At 42.9% G+C, this 19,639-nt stretch overlaps 2 protein-coding genes and 1 long non-coding RNA gene across 6 annotated transcripts in view; 2 read left to right on the forward strand and 1 right to left on the reverse strand.

The window, feature by feature from the left end:
- The window catches only part of frem1b (Fras1 related extracellular matrix 1b), a 27,098-nt gene extending 12,458 nt beyond the window's left edge, over positions 1–14,640 (forward strand). For all 4 annotated transcript variants that reach the window (XM_042056126.1, XM_042056129.1, XM_042056127.1 and 1 more), the window contains 18 exons: positions 271–456; positions 629–825; positions 1,258–1,483; positions 2,897–3,041; positions 3,639–3,780; positions 3,931–4,126; positions 5,236–5,500; positions 7,962–8,382; positions 9,899–10,100; positions 10,386–10,530; positions 10,798–10,927; positions 11,006–11,078; positions 11,373–11,522; positions 11,622–11,884; positions 12,327–12,530; positions 12,713–12,831; positions 13,707–13,792; positions 14,205–14,640. In XM_042056126.1, the coding sequence (XP_041912060.1) occupies positions 271–456; positions 629–825; positions 1,258–1,483; positions 2,897–3,041; positions 3,639–3,780; positions 3,931–4,126; positions 5,236–5,500; positions 7,962–8,382; positions 9,899–10,100; positions 10,386–10,530; positions 10,798–10,927; positions 11,006–11,078; positions 11,373–11,522; positions 11,622–11,884; positions 12,327–12,530; positions 12,713–12,831; positions 13,707–13,792; positions 14,205–14,401 (3,347 nt within the window). In that variant the 3' untranslated portion in view covers positions 14,402–14,640. The remainder of the gene's footprint in view (positions 1–270; positions 457–628; positions 826–1,257; positions 1,484–2,896; positions 3,042–3,638; positions 3,781–3,930; positions 4,127–5,235; positions 5,501–7,961; positions 8,383–9,898; positions 10,101–10,385; positions 10,531–10,797; positions 10,928–11,005; positions 11,079–11,372; positions 11,523–11,621; positions 11,885–12,326; positions 12,531–12,712; positions 12,832–13,706; positions 13,793–14,204) is intronic.
- On the reverse strand, positions 11,748–16,019 carry LOC121677485. The gene is made up of 5 exons (XR_006020996.1): positions 15,937–16,019; positions 14,179–14,348; positions 12,674–12,838; positions 12,050–12,498; positions 11,748–11,835 (listed from the first exon to the last, which is right to left on the reverse strand). It is a non-coding gene; the product is annotated as an uncharacterized LOC121677485 (long non-coding RNA).
- atpaf1 (ATP synthase mitochondrial F1 complex assembly factor 1) lies at positions 15,153–19,488 on the forward strand. Its single transcript, XM_042056206.1, has 9 exons — positions 15,153–15,379; positions 16,789–16,897; positions 17,019–17,072; positions 17,702–17,764; positions 17,865–17,915; positions 18,024–18,071; positions 18,429–18,524; positions 18,617–18,724; positions 18,926–19,488. Exons 1-9 carry the CDS (start codon positions 15,168–15,170, stop codon positions 19,091–19,093), a joined length of 909 nt encoding a protein of 302 aa, XP_041912140.1. The 5' UTR covers positions 15,153–15,167; the 3' UTR covers positions 19,094–19,488.
- Positions 19,489–19,639: the final 151 nt, after the last annotated feature.

Here is a 19,639-nt window from a genome sequence, read left to right on the forward strand (position 1 = left end):
CGGAAGGGGAGAACGAAGGCAGGAAGCAAACCGAGGATGAGGAAATTGGAATTAGAGAGAGAAAGAGAGAGAGAGAGGGCAAAAAGACAGAGAGAAATAGGGTAAGGCTGCAGGAGAAAACAAATCAAATTTCTAGAACTTGGACCTGCGTTGTTTATGGGCCCAAATTATAATTAACAATACTCTTGCATTGTGAAGGATGAAAAAATAAACCAACACAACAGCAACCCTGACCGCTCTGACCATAAATACTGTGTGTTTGATTGGCAGGTGATATGTTTGTAGTAGACGAGGGCTCCTTTGCCTGTCTGTGTCATGGGGTTCTGGGAGCTGTGGATCCTGACACAAACCCCAATGAACTTATCTTCCATCTTGAAACACCTCCTCAAAATGGCTTCCTTGAGAACACCCTTCCCTCCCCTGGGTTTGAGAAGAGCAATGCTGGAATTAAAGTGGGTATGTGATAAACACCTTATGGTAGGATCCACAATGACATATCAGCTTCGTGCTGGACCCTATGCTGGATGGTTTTAACACTTGGTTGATTCATTCAAACAATACATACCAACCATACACACCATTTGCATCAGATGTTCATCCATGTGTAATCTGTCCTTTCTCTGGCCAGTGTCTTTCAGTCTTCTTCACCTCAACTCTGGCTTCATCAACTACGTCCAGGCAGGACACCAGGGCCAGGAGCCCACAGCTGACCATTTTGTGGTGAGCGTCACTGATGGGGTCCACAAGTCCACCGCTGTGCCATTCTACATCATTATCAACCCCACAAACGATGAGCCTCCGACTCTTCTTCTCAAGAGTTTTACTGTGAGTTGAAAGAACAGCCAAATGGGCAGCTTTAACGAGTGTTGTAGAGAATTTCTCCTCTAAGGCTGTTAACAACATGCCATTATCTGAAGAACAGCCAAACCCAAAAGTTTAGTTTGCTTATACCTGCCCCACTTGCTCTTTGATTTTCAATCATTACTTTTTATGCAACATTCTAGATTATTTACATTAATTATACACCACTGTTAAGATTTTAACTTTGTAGACATGTAATAAGGCCAGATGCTGTGTGCCATTCACACTGACAACATCCCTTCATTTGACAGTATTGTTCATTTATTCACTGTATACTATGCTCATATAATACTACGTAGATTCTGACATATTTTTTGTCATAGACACTGTGACATAGCTTCTATTTCAGATCTCTTCACACATCAATAACTTAGAACTTATCTTTCCCTGCCAAAGGTGACAGAGGGAGGCATGAAAGAGCTGACAGCGGCCATCTTGGATGCAGTGGACCTGGACGCCCCTCCTGACATCCTGACCCTGACTGTCACAAGGCCTCCCAAGCATGGCACCCTAATCAATGGCATCTACGGCCTCCAGATGACCCGCTATAAGGACATGGGCCAGGAGCTGCTGCGCCGCAGCCTGCCTGCCCACAACTTCACCCTCAGAGAGCTCCGAGAAGGTCACGCTCCTCACATGCTCCCACACCACAGGGACACTAATGCTGGGATGATGTTAGTGGATATTATAGCAAGTCTTGTTGTATTGGTGTTTCAATAATAGAGGATGCGATCTGTAGCCTATGTTTTTGAAATACCTATATAACAATATTCCAATATTAATAGTCAGTTTACATTATAACATGTATATATAAACATATTATGTTTATATGTGTAGTAAATTATTTGGGATTTTAAGGGTCAAAAATTAGAGGCTACTAGGAATGAATTTACATACATGAATATGTGTATTTCTAAAGTGAGTATTTAGTGTATGTTTCTGTATGGTTTTGAGGCCTTAGAATGCCATTGCCATTACTGTCAGTACATTGTATCTATATTACACATGCTTGTCCTGAGATTTGCAACTCTTGGTGCGACCAGAGAGCAGGAAAATTGGAATTTGTTTTTGTGTGTGTGTTGGGGGGTGGGGGGTGGGGGGTGGGGGGGTTCTGGCTCCCCATTGCGAGGCCAGACACCCAACCCCCCAACACACACACAGCCTATGTCTTCCCGGACACACTGGTTTGTCATCGTCGGCTGGGTTCTGGCTCTGGTGAACAGATGTTGCACACAGAGGTCACGGAAAGCCTGTGGTGCTTGTGCCTCCTCTGCAGAAGTCCTTCCAACTGCTCCCTCCCTGCATGACTAGCTCACAGTCACTCTACAGCGAGGGCTCCGCCACCACACACAACCTCCACCCCCCCCCTGCCCATTAGCACATGGGGGGCCTCTCAAGAGTCGTAGGTGAACCCGTCGTTAGTGAAGCTCATTAATGAGGTGCTCGTTAGCACACAATGCCAATTTTAGAGGCTGTGTCATAAAATCTTACCTAATTTGTCAACCAGACTGAGTCAATCAACAAAGGAAAATAGTTCAGTTTAGTTCTGCAAAAGCATAGCACAGTGGCATAGGGGTTACGTCGCCTGCTTAGTGAGGAATTTCCATGTTGTGCCTCTGTTCACCTGCCTGGCTACATCAGATTCCCCCCAAAGTTTGAAGATATGGTGTTCAGGTGAACTCTGAATTGGCCATACAGTAGGCCTGTGTGTATAAAGAGAAATGCTCACAATGTAATGGATTGTCACACTGTCCAGAGGTTAATCCAGTCTTGCAGCTATTACAGGTTGGGATAAGCTCCCGATTCTCTGTGACCCTGACTTGGGTCAACGGGTGTAAGACAATGAATACTGTTACTGTGAGGTGTAACTAAATGTGTTGCACTTACAGAGAGGCAGAAAAATGGCCTGTCTATGCACCCCTCTCGATTGGCTAGCTCTAACCGTGTTCATCTCTTTCGTCCTCTCCTTTTCTCCATGTTTGTTTTTTTCCCTCCGTCTTGCCTCCTCCTGACCCTGTGTGTTCCCCATGGGCAGGGATGAAGATCGTGTACATGCACGATGACACGGAAACCCTTCAGGACGCCTTCACCATACAGCTGACAGATGGCAAGCACGCAGTCCAGGGGACAGCCCAGGTCCACATCCTACCAGTCAATGATGAAAAGCCACGGCTGCTAAAGTAGGGATGCCCAGGGACATATTGCCAGCCAAAAAAGCGGACAGAACAGGGGGAAGGGGGAGAACAGGACTGGGACAGAGTGTGTGTGTGTGTGTGTAAGAGAGGGTTAGTGGGTGGGGGGTAAGGGATTTGGGGGTCAACGCAACCTGCACTGCACATGTGGCAGGGGAATCTGCCATGTCCCCTTGAATGAGTGACTGGGAATTAAGTTACATCCTTGAGTAAATCAGGACCTGCTCTAATCCACAATGTGTCTCTGTGTGCATGTGTGTGTGTGTGTTCATAATTTTCCTTAGATCAGGAATTTTATTATTTGACTCAGTGCGTTGGCACGGGTTCCTCTTGTAAGCTCCAGCGCGGCAGAAATAATTTGGCTTTCTGGCACACGCCTGCTTCCTCATTTCAGCGTCCTTGCGGATTGAGGCTGACAGGCCAGTCCCTCTTGCCTTTTGTTCTTTCTGAGGCAGCGGGACTGAGGAGGCAGCTGGATTATTTATTTATTTACTCATTAAGAGACGGAGAAGGTTTAACTGTGCCGTTGCCTCAATCTGTTGCCTCACTCTTCCTCTGCTCCCGTTGTCTACCCACTCCATGCAGAAACTCAGGTATGGACATGGAGGCTAATAGTCATAGGGTCATCTCCAGTGTGACGCTTGAGGCTGTGGATCAGGACACCCCAAATCATAAACTCTACTACATCCTCAATGCTGGACCCAAGTTTGGCATACTACAGCTGAAGGTGACCGGTTAATTGAAAGATGAAAAAAATATGTGCAAAGATTGGAGAAATATTGAAAGAGCATTCCAGTGTTGGCTTTTGGTCAGAGGTGGTTTGTGCACAACTAACTCTGTATTCATGTTTGTGTGGGTCTTGTGCTTGCCTGAGTAGACACAGAGAGGATGGCTGGACCTTACTCCAGGACAGAACTTCACTCAGGAGGATGTGGAGCTGAACCGACTGTGGTACAAACACACCACCCTCACTGGGTTCAAAGGTCACGATCGCTTTGTGTTCTACCTGAGTGATGTGGACAACCCTTCACCCCCTGAAAGCTTCTTCATCTCAGTACACGCTCCCCAGAAAGGTGAGAGGACAGCCTGCAGGCGTGAACGCACTGTCAATTTACCAACAGTCTGTTGTCAAACATTAGACTATCAATTACAGATGCAATTTTCTATTACAGTAGAGTGGAATCAGATCCTTAGAGGTTAATTGCTTTGAGGCTGACCATCCATGGAGATGGAGGCCTTACTTGTACAATTACAGAAAACATGCTGCATTGGGGCAAAACAGTACAACACAGTAAGGCAACAAGGGTCAGCCGTAGCGAATACGATGAAAACTTATTCTAACTGCAGACCAATGCTCTGGGCATTCATAATTCAGAATGTGGTCTGCTCAGACGCCTGCCTGCTTTTGCCAGTTCATTGAGCTTAACGGTCATGCAAACAGCTCGCCCCCCCACACAACAGCCCAGTACTGGCCCGTCCTGCAGGACGGCAGGTGAGAACGCAGTGGAGCCCAGGAAGGGCCACCTCAGAACAGGCTGAATTATTAATGGATGGAGGGGTAGGAACAGCTGGCTGCGGCCCACACACACTGGTCCCCTGCCATAACCCCCCACCATGCACACACACACACACACACACACACACACATACACACAAACACACACACACACACTCTCTCACACACACACACACACACACTCTCTCACACACACACACACACACACACACACACACACACACTCTCTCTCACACACACACACACACACACACACACACACACACACACACACACACACACACACATACACACAAACACACACACACACACTCTCTCACACACACACACACACACACACACACACACACACACACTCACACACAATAATGTCAAAGTAGACAAAAAAATAACTCCCATCTTCTTTAAATTTTCATATTTCTTTTTCATATCCACACTCCCCCAGTGGTGGGGACACTGCCAGATAGGTGAGCGTGTACTCTATTTAAAGAGGAGCGCTGTGACACATTTGAAATGATTGTGCAACCTGAGCCTCATTGTGAATACTGTGAGGTAGCTGTGTGTGTTTTCATAACAAATTATGTGGCCTGATGAATCTGTTCTGATATTGTTCTGTGATGCACAACCCACAACCCAAGTGTGATCGATCTGTTTGTCCTGCCACAGGTGACATTGCTTTGGTCACTAAGCCTGTGGAGTTGATGGAGGGTGAAAGGGTCATCCTAACCACAGATCACCTGCTAGCCTCAGACAGCGGCAGCTCATCAGAGGAGCTGGTTTACGCAGTGTCAGTGCCACCCAAGCATGGCCACCTCCACGCAGTGCAGCACCCAGGGATGCCACTGACCTCCTTCACCCAGATGGACGTGGCAGCACACCGGGTCTGCTACACCCATGACAACAGCCACACTGAGGACCAGGACCACTTCAGGTCAGATCAGTGTTTCTCAAACTTTTTTCAGACCAGTGACCACTTAACCAATAAAAAAAGCCTCACGCACCACCTAGCTTAAAAAGTATATTATACAATAGATCTACTCACTGAAACACCTTGCTTATTGTCTTTGCACCTTGCTTATTGTGTCAGAGAATTCATATGATTTAAACTGGCATAGCTTACATAGGCAGTGTTGCAGAAATGTTTGGATTTACAAGTCGGTTCAATATTGCAAACAACTAATCTATATTATATTTTACCACGTCTGCTCGCGGACTACTTGGGATAGCTTGCAGACCACCAGTGGTCCCCGGACCACATTTTGAGAAACACTGTGCATGAGGAAAACATGCCTCAGGAAATCTCCTACTAACTTGTTTGATGCACTGACATACCAAGCATGCTAATGGGGAAGGAATGTGTTAAGAATAATATTTGCAAAGTTGATTGTTTTCTTTATTTTAGTGCAGTGAGGTCAGATAAAAAATGGTATTTAATTTCAACATATGTTTATGCTAATTGCAATAAAATCCAATTATTGTGGATTTTTAAAATTACAATATCCTCACAAACACACACCTCTCTTGGGACAAATGTGTTGGGTGATGGGACAAACGGATAAGCAGCAATGCCCCAGATTTGATTATGTTTGCTAGGTTGATATGGATTCTTTGCCAAATTGGCACAACACCGAGCTTGGTGGTGGTGTATGACCTGTCCACTTCGGCTCGCTTCGTGCATGTCTTGCGTTTGTCACCCAGAAGCTCGGCTCGGATCCACTATAGGGTCATCTGGGAGTAAATCAGCCTTCTGCAGCCAAGTGCCAAGCCTGACACGGGGCACAAAGAGGGTGCCTCTCTGGGGGAAACTGAAGGTGGGAGGGGGCTTTAGATCGCCCCTCTTCTCTTGCCAAAGCATGCCATCACAGAGGCGCAAGGCGTATGGGTCCCATCTCCATGAAGCAGGGGCAAAGAGACCTCAGGATCACATGATCGCCCCTTCTGTCATCTCCCCCGAGCGGTGAACAGATCAGCGAGCTCCAGCCAAGCGCATAGGCCACACTGCCACGCGGAGAGCGGCCATTTGCGGCACACAGCACAGGCAGGAGCAGCTCCAACATCACTTTCGGCCATATGTGTGCCTCCACAGACAGCCTGTGTTTGTGTTTGTGTGTGTGTGTTGGTGTGTAGCAGACAAACAGTTTGGGCAACAGACCCTGGTATAGGCTGACACCTGAGAGAACACCTGTGCATCAGATTCGCCCCTGACAGCACTGGCCTGGGCCAGCGCAGAGGCAGAAGGTGTTTTCAACGAGATGATTTTTTCACCCTTCTGTGTTGCCGTGACAGTGGATGATGAATGGGTATTATTAGGCCCGTAATAACACTGGCTGGCATTGCTTGCATAGCATCCAGAGAACCGTCCTCCAACAGGGATCCCTGAGCACAATTACTGAGCAAATATGGGACAATGGTGGTGCCAGATGTTTCACCAGTTCAGTGGTACGGGCAGACCTGCTTTCAAAGAGGTTGTGTGTGGTGGTGCTCGCACTGTTTTCCATGGCTGCCGCATGCCAGCTGCAGGGCTTCGGGGTGATGTGTGTGTGTGTGTGTGTGTGTGAGGGCAGATTGTCTTGGCAATGGCTTGACTCAGGTCTACTCATCCCCCTGTTCCCCTTTTTCTGCTCCACTGCCCTGTCACTGTCACACACTGGGCAAGAGAAGGCAGTGCTGAGCATGCACTAATACTCAGCAGCCCTGGCTACTGCACTGAGGCGAATACTGTGGGCCAATAAGGCAGGCCCGAATGCACAAGGATAAGTGCACAACATGAATACATTTGTTATAGATTTCTATGTAGATTTGTGTTGTCATACATTTCATATCCATAGCAAATGTGTAGCAATATTTAAATGTATCTTTATTGAAATACTGTAGCCATATTCAAATTTATTTATTTTTGTAATTAAATTACGATTCAGTGACATGTAATAATTATTTAAATATAATATAATTCAACGTGTATTATTTGCACATAATTTTTTTTACAATTTATCTAATTTATTTATGTATAAAATGGATGAGCATTTACACAATATTAATCTTTGGATAAAGTGGGCCTACACTTTATTATTAACATATCTCTTTTTAAATATTTTTGTATCCAATCTCGCAAACTTTTATATTAAAACAACCTAAATACATTAATAAAAAATTTGTTTTGGAATGTGTAACTGAATAAACTGGGTATACAGTATTTCACTGAGGTATTGGCCCCAAAAACCAGTTGTCAATAACTAATAAAGAATGGGTCTTCAAACAAAAAAATAAATGAATTGACAGAGTCAGGTGGTCTGAATTTAATGAATAGAATGTGTAATAATGAATATGAATAAATTAATTAATTTGACAGTCTTTCACTGATGCTGACCTTGCTTAATATTTCTATTCCACAGCTTTGTCATCACCAATGGCGTGTCCTCTAGGACCGGCTCCTTGATGTTTCTGATAGATCACAGTGACCGCATTCCCCCGACTCTGGCCACCAACACAGGCCTACATGTCACAGAGGGGGGTTCCCAGACCCTCTCCTCTGAAAACCTGCTGCTGATGGACCCTGATACAGCCCTGGAGAACCTGACCTACACGGTCACTCAAATGCCCCAGTACGGCCATCTGCTCCTAAGGGGTTCCCCTTTAACATTATCCCAGAACTGCTTCACTCAGATCAACATCAACAACATGGACCTGGTCTACAAGCACCTGGCTGGGCCAGCCCACATAGATCAGTTCAGCTTCCTTCCCTCCGACAGGACCAACAGAGGCTACCTGGAGTATGGCCAGCTGAAGGAAGTACCTGTGGTCTTCACCATACAGGTCAGTCAGAGTAGACTACAGTATGTGCTGACATCCATGGGGTCCCATTTAAGCTGGCCAAACAATAACCTTAAAATAGATTGTGGGATAAATGTTTGGTGTAATGTAATTATTTTTGTGCCACAACATAATGTGCCATGAATAAAATAATTGATGGCATTTTTCTAGCCCACTAGACATTTACAAAGAAAGAGTAGCCTCATGTATGCTGTCTTAGTGAAGGAGAGGAAAGTGTTAACCTCAGCCTCATGTAGCATATGGCGTATAGCGTATATAGCGTATGCTGTCTTAGTGAGGGAGAGGAAAGTGTTAACCTCAGCCTCATGTATGCTGTCTTAGTGAAGGAGAGGAAAGTGTTAACCTCAGCCTCATGTAGCATATGGCGTATAGCGTATATAGCGTATGCTGTCTTAGTGAGGGAGAGGAAAGTGTTAACCTCAGCCTCATGTATGCTGTCTTAGTGAAGGAGAGGAAAGTGTTAACCTCAGCCTCATGTATGCTGTCTTAGTGAAGGAGAGGAAAGTGTTAACCTCAGCCCTCCTGCTGGTCATGCGAGCGAAAGCCACTTGCTTGCCAGGTGTGCAGCTCTGTTGCACCGTGCCATCCTGATCCCTCCTGTGACCTGCTCCCTGCTCTGCAATTCTGTTGAGCCATTCATGAGGCAGCTAACAAGATGGCCCACACCAACGGCCCTGACATTGGCGCGCATGCGAGAGAGAAAGATAGAGAGAGAGAGAGAGAGAGAGAGGCATGGGTGAGGGCAGCACACGGCAGGAAAAACTCTATGGACCTCTGGGACAGACTTCTCTCTGTCACTTGGCTGGAGTTGCAATGCACTAACGCAGGCCAGGAACGCAGAGCAAATGCTTGAATGAATGCACAGCCCCCTTCCCTGCCCTGGAGACTAGAGCATTTGGTATCATCATAAAAAATACCTTAAAGGCCTCCCTGTCCACACGTGAATGTACAAAAGGGCTAACAATGGCGTTTGTCAACAACAATTCAGATCAACTAGGTTTGACTATGTATTTTAGCAGCAAATTAGAATATGATGAGCTACTCTCATCTACACACTAATTTATTTCTCCCATTGTGTAAATATTCAATAGTTAACATTTGTCTAAATTAATTAAGGAGTATTTATGTCAATATCGTTCTGAGGAAAGTCATTTTTATATTTTTTTTACTTTGTAATGCTCTGCTGATTAAATTCCCGTTGTTTTCTGTGCTGTGTATGATAGAATCCATTACATTACAGGGACCAATTACACAATATGAAAGCGCCCTCTTCTGGTGTAATAAAATCAGTACATCTCCAGTGGGGGCACTAATTAGCTGATGATAACTGACTTTTCATTTGGAGTTATAGTAGTATTTTCAAATTTATATGTAAATGCTTAATCTTTTAGCCCTGAAAATGTCCATTTTCCTGCATTTGTACTCTTGTTTCAATGTCTTTTCATACAGTGTGTCATGTGTAATTTTTGTGGTATGGGTTCACCACATTCCCCCAAAGGTGGAGCAGCTAGACAAGACCCCACCGAGTCTGGTTTCCAAGGGAACACCCAGCACCGTGGAGACTCTTCAGGAGGGCCAGCATGTCATCTACATCACCTCTAAGGACCTCCAGGTGTCTGACCCTGACAGCCCAGTCCAAGAGCTAGAGTTCACTATTGTTCGGCCCCCACATTTTGGACACTTGGAGAATGCTCATACAGGCAAGTGCATCTGAAATAGATTAGTTGGAAGATGTTGATAACCTATGACACACCTCTGAGGTAACTACCCACAAGTAAGAGGACTGGGATAAGAGTAATAGTGTAAATTTACCATAACCTCTGCCCAGGAACTGATTTCTGACCTTGAAAGCTCGAAAACACTAAGTAGGACTGCATGCGTCTGAAGGGATATAGCTCTGACACAAACAGTATGATACCTGCAGTTATACTACCTTACAGTTAGAATAAGCTTTCATGAAAACTGAAACTCATGATTCCCCACAGGGGGGTATATCAAAGGCCGCTTCACCCAGAAAGACCTGGATCAGAAGGCGATACGTTACGTCATTCCAGCTGACATGGAGGTGACGGCAGACAGTTTTGAGTTCCGTGTAACTGACCCAGCAGGAAACACCATGCTGCCTGAAGTGTAGGTGATTTTACACATACAGAAATCTTTCAAAACATGTATTTACCAATACATAATGTGTATGTGACACGTGAATATGCTATGATTTGTCACTTTTTAACATTTCTGCAAAGGAAGAAATGTTCAACTCATAAAGGGTAGGATGAAAAACAACAAATAAAAATTAGTTTTAGTTATATTGTTTTTGTGTGAAGGTAGATGAAGTGAAATGTCTACTTTCTTTCACCATTCCTGATGAAAGGTACTGTACTTGACTGTCCCATCTAGGTTGGAGATGAGATGGTCACGTGTAGAGCTGTCTGCCACATGTTACCGAGTCTGTGAAAATGCAGGCACTCTGGCCATACAGGTGGCACGGAGCGGAAACAGCATAGACCCTGCTTACGTCACAATACAGGTAGAGTTACCCTGGCAACAACTTCTACACTGAGAACCCAGTTTCTCCATTCTCACAGACTTCTCTCCTTTGTTACAGGTTGAGGAGGATACTGCTAAAGTGGGGAAGGATTTCACACATAGCACTGCTACACTCATCCAGTTTGATCCAGGTGAAATCTTTAAATCACTAATCATTTTTTTAGAAAGAAGATCCTTGATCTGTGACATTTTATTTCACATACAACTGAGTTAAACATAAAACCTATCTTTGGTAGGCTATTACTTTAGTATCCCCTTAGGCAGAAATAAAATTCTGTTATACAAAACAGTCCACAAAGCTCTAGATCTGTTCATCTACTACTTTGTGGTGCTTTGTGGACTGTTTTGTATTCCATTTAACTTTGTTTCTAGTTTGGTATAGCTATAAACTAAAGCTAACAGTAAGACAAACTCTTCTTGCTCAGGTGTAAATATAAAAACATGGAACATATACCTGAAAGATGATGGACTTGAGGAGAACCATGAGAAGTTTGATGTGATTCTAAAAGCGCAAAAAAATGCTGTTCTGGGTCCAATGGACAGAGCCAGTGTAGAGATCATTGACCCAAGAGGAGGTAAATGTTTATGTTTGATTATCATTCATTTGATTTCCTAATGGATTTGACATCTTGATGTCTTCATCATGCTGGGGTGTGTGTTGTTCTCTGTTTTAGGTAAGTGTGACCCAGCTGATCTTATAGATGAGACTAAAGACCAACTGCCTGTAAAAGTGCCGCCTAGTGGCCATCAACCCCAGACTGTGCCAAAGAAAGAACACAACCAGGATCCCCACACTGGGACTGTATGGGAAGGCCGCCCTCCAAGGGGTGATGTCCCAAATCATGGGCATTTCCTTGATTATTCTGAGGGGGGAGCACAGGACCAAGCCTATCATGGACAAGGCAAGAGGTTACTGGTGGAAAGAAACAGCCACAGAGTGAGTCTGACAGTGTTTCCCAGTCACATTTCTAACAGCATCAATAGATCATTTAGAATTTAAAAATAAATTATAAATCTTTTGAATGTGATTTAGGTACTGTATCTCACTAAGATGTTGTGCAGAGGGCTGAAGAAAAAATCTGGAGAGTATGTTGTTACTTACCTAACCTTTCCAACTCTACCTAAGTAGATAGAGTAGGAACTCTTAAGTTACAAGCAAAACGAAGACCAGCTTTCACAAATGGTCGTCATGCTCTATTCTACTCTATTTCAATTCCAGTCTCCTAGGTTTGCTTAGATTTTGCAACTTTGAATATAGTTGTCATCATTGACAACCCTATTTACAACTCTCTCATTTCTAAACTAAAGTCTGTGGCTCTCACTGGTCATCTGTGCTCTCACTGGTTCTAAACTGTGGTTTCTCATCCTCTGTGAACAAGATCCACGGGGTTATCCCCTTAAGGCTGGTGGAGGAGAGAGTTGTGAGCTCTGATCAGATTCCGCCTGTCCATCCAGACGTGGAGATCACCCCCATCTGGTCCTGGACTGGTCACCTGCTCAGTGAGCACAAACCGGGAGAGGTCCCCTTGGGAGACGCTCCTCCTAATACTTCTGACATGAGGAAACGTCAACGCCAGCGAAAGGTAAAGTGGGAAAAAATGTGTGGAAGAACAACAAGTCTGACAGCTTGACAGCTATTTTGTTAACGTTCAAAGATTCTTTTGTGTCTTATATCACTAGATTTTTTTTTTAATAAAATAATATTTTTCAGTCAACGAATACTCACCAGACCTTTTACTCCCTCTCTATCTCTCCTGCCTTGTAGTCGAGTAAGGCACTAAGTCTGGACTGTCCCTCTGGCTGGACTCACTACAGGAAACGCTGTTACATCCTGAGCCCAGGAGTGGCCACCTGGAGCAGTGCCCAGCATGCCTGCTCTCTGCTGTAGGTCCTACACAGCAAACAACACTTTGTGACAACACAAATATGTCCGATATTTTGTTTTGCTGCCCATGTTAATGGTTTAAAGCATTAACTCTGTCTGCATGAGATGCTGTCTCAGGTACAGCTCTGGCTGTTCATGAAAACCAAGGGAAATCAAGATGTTCTCCACACACAACACACACAGAAAGTACATACAACGCACACACAACGCATCCAGTGTGTGGACACACTAAGTGGTGGCAAGTTACTGAAGTTGGAGAAACCAAGAGTATAAAATATCTGTGTATGCCTGGTGGAAGGATGCCTCCACCTCCTCCACCTCCTCCCCCCCTCCTTTTGGGCAGCCGTGGCCTACTGGTTAGCGCTTCGGACTTGTAACCAGAGGGTTGCCGGTTCGAACCCCGACCAGTAGGCACGGCTGAAGTGCCCTTGAGCAAGGCACCTTACCCCTCACTGCTCCCCGAGTGTCGCTGTTGTTGCAGGCAGCTCACTGCGCCGGGATTAGTGTGTGCTTCACCTCACTGTGTGTTCACTGTGTGCTGAGTGTGTTTCACTAATTCACGGATTGGGATAAATGCAGAGACCAAATTTCCCTCACGGGATCAAAAGAGTATATATCAAAGATTCTAGAGCGGAGCTCTGTTCTAGAATCTTTGGTACTATATATATACATACTTATACTTATACACAGGAATACTGACTGTATATCACTATCACATCTCACCACTATGTCTATGCTATATATAATTTTACCATAACACTGCCAAGAAGATACCCTGTTGTAATGCATGTGTTCATTTAGCTAGTTTTTATTCAAATCTGTATTTATTTTATTTGTTCCTTTCTTTCTTTTACCAATTCTTAAACTGCCTTAGACGCCACAGCCAGTTAGCTGGTATTCACTCCACGACTGATATGAAGTGGATGTGGAGATTTGCTGGAAAACAACCATTTTGGACAGGTATGTAACAGAATATTCACTATGTGAAAACTTGTGAAATACCACATTTCTAAACTACACAAGGGGTCTCATAAAGCCATTCAAATGAGCAGGTTATTTAGTGGTTTGTATTGTTATTTATTTGTAATGTTTACTTGTTTTACTCAAATTTTAAATGAAAATGTATCAATTCTTCCTGCAGCTGATTTCCTTTTTGGAACCACTTATTGACAGTGGAAAGATATACCAGTAGTCAATATATGAAATAAAGAACAAATATAACCTTTTGCACCATTGTTCTGAACTAGCTGCAAGCAAAACTTTTCATTGCATAGGCCGAATTGTCTGAGTTTGGAAGGGAAGAGACTGAGACTGCCACTAGATATTTAACTGTACGCTCACTGTACCTTGACTGAGTAATTTCTGTTTGCAGGGCTGACTGGATCCATGGGGCATTGGATGTGGACAGATGGCAAGCCAGTGTTGTTCTCCAAACTCCAGATAAACAGAGATTCCAGTTCTGACCCCAGCTGTGTGCTGGCTGAATCCCAGAGAAAATGGACTCCAAAAAATTGCACTACGGGAGACGAGTACAAATATATCTGTTCAGCCGCGGCTCAAAACATCTGAAGGAAACGTTGTAACCATATGATAGTGTGGAGGATTTATTGTGGAAATTCAAATGTCAAATGCTTAATAGCAATGTCTTAACCTATTTGTGAAAGAAAACCAGCCTAAGCTGGTTTCCTAAAGGTTTGACCCTTTAACTCTGTATCAATCTGTAAACATCATCGCAAAATCTGTTTACTTGTGTAAAACCAGCACCAGCAAATTTGAGGCCTAAACACAATAAAGTAAAACAAATTGCTTATGCTATTTATTCTTCAGCAGGGGAGTTTTGAACAGTCCCTGAACATTCATTTTACAACATTCTTGTCACACCTGTGTGACAGGAACTGCATTAAAACTAGGATGGTGCATCCAAAAAGAATGTTTGCTTACAGAAAATGTTCCTTGTCATCAACTAATCAAACCCCTCCCACTACATGCTGAATAGCATTAGAAATTAGGGGGGAAATCCAATTTTCTATGGGCCTACTGAGAAATGTGTTACCATTCACCTTAATGTTCTGTTGTAAAAAGATTTGCCACCAAAATGTCCCCTTAAAACTTGCGAATCGATCTCATTTTCTGTGTTCATTATGAGGATGTAACATTTAATGTCAAAATAGCCTATGAAAATCGCGTAGCAAAAACAATTCTGGTGAACTGATGTAAGTCATTCTGGGCACACTAAAACTAACTAAAACGTTCACAGCAGCCTTCAAAAACGAAATGTCTGTCCGCTTGGGAACCTTCGCTATAATTTCTTCCGTATCAGTTCGGAACAGTATGAATGTGCAACCGTGGGGGCAACATGGCGGCGGCCATGGTACAAATGTCATGTTTGTACCGAGGGATGATAGCGGTCAGAGCAATGGGTATCAGGCCGCTCATCCCTGGCCTGGTGCCACTGCAGTTTAGAACATTTTCAGTGAAAAAAGAACCAGAGCTGGAAGAAAATCCATATTTTAGTAAATATGAGGAAAAGATCAGGAAGCTTCGAAGGTAGGTTAGACGTTAACCCACCGTATGCTAAAACAGCTAACGTAGCAACCTAGGGTCTGTAATAATCATAACATCAAAGAACCATTCTCTGTGGAATGGGGTAACGTTTAACGTTATAGAGTATTAGTTGTATGCTCTTCATATTAAACTAGCTAAATAATGACATTCCCACCACAGCTGAAAACGGCCTAGTATTTTAAGAAGTTAAGAAAGTGATGTTAACATGAGACGTCTTGTCCTAGTAATGCTAGCCTAATCCACACCCAGAATTTGAAGGCTAATTAGATATGTGTGACCTATGAATTGATTGTTTTGGTCATAAGTATTTATTGGTATATGCTGCGATTTATGATAGAAAATGTGCAAATCTAGGATATAGCAGGATCTAGCATGCAGCATATCAAAATGAAGTGGATAGCTTTTCCGTTGGTGTGATGATGCCCATCTCTTTTTAAATGTAGATAAGACTAAGGAACTAATATTTGATTTGAAAAGGGGGAAAAATAAATTAGACCCTATACCTAGAGTACTAGAAGTTATGCAGTAGAGGTAGTTACCTCATCTAAATACCTTGGTGTCCGTCTACCTTCAAGAAGGCCCAGTGTAGACTGTTTTTCCTTAGGAAACTGAGGTCGTTTGATATGGGCATAGGACAGGCCTATTTTAAACATGTGTTACCATGGGATTCTGGCAAGTGTTCTTTTTTATGCTGTTGTATGTTGGGGACCGGAACAGGTTAAACAAACTGAGAAGGAAAGCAGGTTCCATCATTAGTTCATGCCCAAGTTCTGTGGAGGAAATCCTAGAACAGAGGGTGATGGGGAAGATGAGGAGTGTGCAGTCAAGGGAGGACCAGCCCTTGTCCAGCATGTTACATTACATTACATTACATTTGGCTGACGCTTTTTTAACCAAAGCGACTAACAACATGGTAAACAGTAAGTTTTAGAACAATTCTCACAATTTTAGGACAGTTTAAAAAAAAAAAAACTGTCACTACAAGTGGTTGGAGCCAAAGGCTCCTTCTACCTAGATGCACCACAGAGAGATTTAGGAGGTCCTTTGTTCCTACAGCAATCAGACCTTTTAACAAGAGCTGTTGACTAGCATTGCTGTTGTGATTTATGTTGTTGAGATTACTGTGATTATTGTGTCCTTTCAGTGCCTGTGTCTGGTGTGTCCCTATTTATTTGTTGTAGTGTATGTTGTACTGTGCCCTGTCTTAAGTATCAACTGTCCTACTGATGTGTTGTGGTTGTGTGTGGTTACCAGGTAGCAAAATAATTATTAATAAAGTGCAATCAATCAATCAATCAATCAATGTTTTTACCTATGGACATAGTAATGCCAGACTATCTTTTGATGTGGACTTTGATAATTAACGTGTGATCTGTTCATGATTGTTAAAGTGCCAAACCACAGGAGTATAAAGTCAGACTTGAGAAACGGACAGAGATGAAGAAAGAGCCATTGGGACACTCAAGACAAGCCGAGTTCATAAAACTCATGGAAGAGGAGGTATGGTATTGAGCAGGTGTGCTGACTGGCTACAGTATGCTGTATACAGTATGTGCTGGATTGTGGGTGGGACAGAACGTTGTGATTTAGTATTTGATTTTAACAAACATTGTGTTTTCAGGCTGAAAAACGGGCCAAACTGCAAGGTACCTCCGGGGGATTCACCAAGGACAAGGTAAATGCAGTCAAGTGGACAAGATTCATTTACCAAATTACATAAAAAATGCACATGCAATTTTGAGGCTGTAAATCTGTACTTTAATCATCAAAATTGTATGAACAAGTCATTTGTTGTAAGTACTAAAACTTGGCATTTGATTGATTACTCAAAACATAGTATGAAGTTTCCTCATTGATTATTACATCCATGAGAAATGTTGCCTTGTTATGCAAGTGAAAGAATATAATGACATACCTGGAGGGTACATTTGGCATTTGGAGGTGCAGTTTTATTACAATTTAGTAACATTGTATTTGATCTAAAATGTTAGTAAATAGTCTTGTATAGAGTTGTGTGTTGAATCGGCAAATTGGAGAATCATTAGTCTATAGCAATGCGGAAGAATGCTTTGTGGTAATGTGATCTGCTATATGCTCAATATCAATACATTAAGTGTTGGGACTGCAATATTTAAAAAACATACATTAATTGACTCCTGGTAGAAAAAGTTCACCATAACAACCATAACAATTGTCATTCTTCTGTCTTCTATCATTTGAAATGGCCATATGCTTATCAGCATTTACTCTTACAGACCTCATTAGTAGTATTATTAATATTATTTATGCTTCAATTTCTCATAGACTCTTGGATCCATTCTCAACCTTGAAATGGTAAAAGACATATCTGCAGAAGAAATTGGAAAAGTAAGAGAAATTCTTTGTTTCCACACATCTAACTACCCTCATGTGTTTTAAAATCATTTGTTTTTGTGTGTATTGAATAGAGTTTTGTTGTCTTTTGTAGCTCTGGATGCAGTATTATTCCAACAAGGACACCATCAGTGCGGTTATACCGGTAGGTCTTTCTGCACTGTATGTTCCTGTCCGCTGTCTGTTGTCTGTGTTAAAGCCAGTTTGATTATGCATCAGACTTCACTGTATTTTTTTTGTGTATTTGTTTCAGGGAGCAACCTTTGAATTGATATTCAACAGAACCAAATCATGCCCAACTGTAAGCTGTTTTTCTGCCAACCCCTCATCAGACTTATTAAATCTGGCCAGATCAAATAGAACATGATCATTGATTTTGATTTACTGGTCTTTTGTTCCATTTGTCTTGGTTTCTGTTAGCTCTGGATTGTACTCTAAATGGGCGTACCTGTGTTGCATGCAGCCACATGATGGCAGTATTGATGTGTTCTTCATGCATGTCTTGGACACTTATAAAATGGCAAAATATTTGCTAGGGCTAGATGTGGAAGACTTTACTGTGATACAATTCTGAGAGTGGTCTACTCATGTCAATAGATCTTACTAACATTCACAGAATTATTAAACTACAGCGACTTTTTTGTTTGTTTGTCTGTAGTTCCTTTATGCCCTACCACGGCAAGAAGGGTATGAGTTCTTTGTGGGTCAGTGGGCTGGCCACGAGCTTCATTTCACCTCTCTCATTAATGTTCAGGTAAATCTCTTGTCCCTCCCCAGCTGAAGAGGCCATATCTCACTACACAGTTCAAATGTAACTTAGACTTCATTTCTCTGTGCCCATGTCAGACTGCAGGCGAGAGTGCTCCAAGTCAGCTGATTCTCTACCATTACACAGAGCTGCTCAAGGACAAGGGTGTTGTACTCATGACCGCAGAGATGGATGACAGATTCATTGTAAGTCATCTTAAATTCTTGCTATTGTAATTTACAAGATCTGTTTTTAACACAAGATCTTAATTGACAAGTTCTGCTTTTTTTTACTTGACCTCTTTGTGCAGCATATTGATGGTGAATTGCTCCTTGCCCAGGACTATAGTTGTGATGTACACTCAAATCCACTCAAACAATAACTGACTAATTGCATTATCTTTTCAGAACGTCCACCAAGCCCAGTGCTTGGCCAATCAAGTGCAGGTATTTTATGGTTCCGAGCGGCGTTCGACCTTCCAGTTGGTGGAGAACTTCAACCACAAACCAGCTGATTTCAAGTACATGTCTATGATTGCTGAATTGGAGCAAAGTGGCATCGGCCTAACATCCTAGACTGGAATGGACAATATTTGGACAGTGACCTGATTATCACTAAGAGAGAATGAAGAGTGAAAGTTGGATGAGTGAGTGTTGGACAATGTAATAGCCTACCTTCAGTCTCACTGAAGAAGTTGATGGTAAAATATTGCTGGACTTACTGTAAAACAACAGTTCAAAGACTACAGGGTTGTTCTCATCACCACTCCTGTAGTCTCTCCTCTAATTGGTAATGTACAGATTGCAGTATTAAAATATAATACTTTTCTCTGAAAGTATGGCTGTGGACTGGCTCTCCCAGAAAAGACACACACACACGTATGGATTCAATGTCATTTGGAAGACAACACTGCAATTAAATAACCAGAACAATATCAGTTGCCCTTGCCTATTAAATGAATCCCCAACTATTTTGATAATTGACTTTTTTGTAAGCCAGACTTCTCAGATTCCATCCTCTGAAATGTTAATATTTTCTGGTTTCTTTACTCTTCTGTGAACTGAATATCTTTTGGTAAAAACAAGACATTGTAGGGTGCCATCTTGGGCTTTGGGAAACAC

This window comes from Alosa sapidissima, chromosome 12 (genome assembly GCF_018492685.1).
Source record: "Alosa sapidissima isolate fAloSap1 chromosome 12, fAloSap1.pri, whole genome shotgun sequence".
Taxonomy (NCBI): domain Eukaryota; kingdom Metazoa; phylum Chordata; class Actinopteri; order Clupeiformes; family Clupeidae; genus Alosa; species Alosa sapidissima.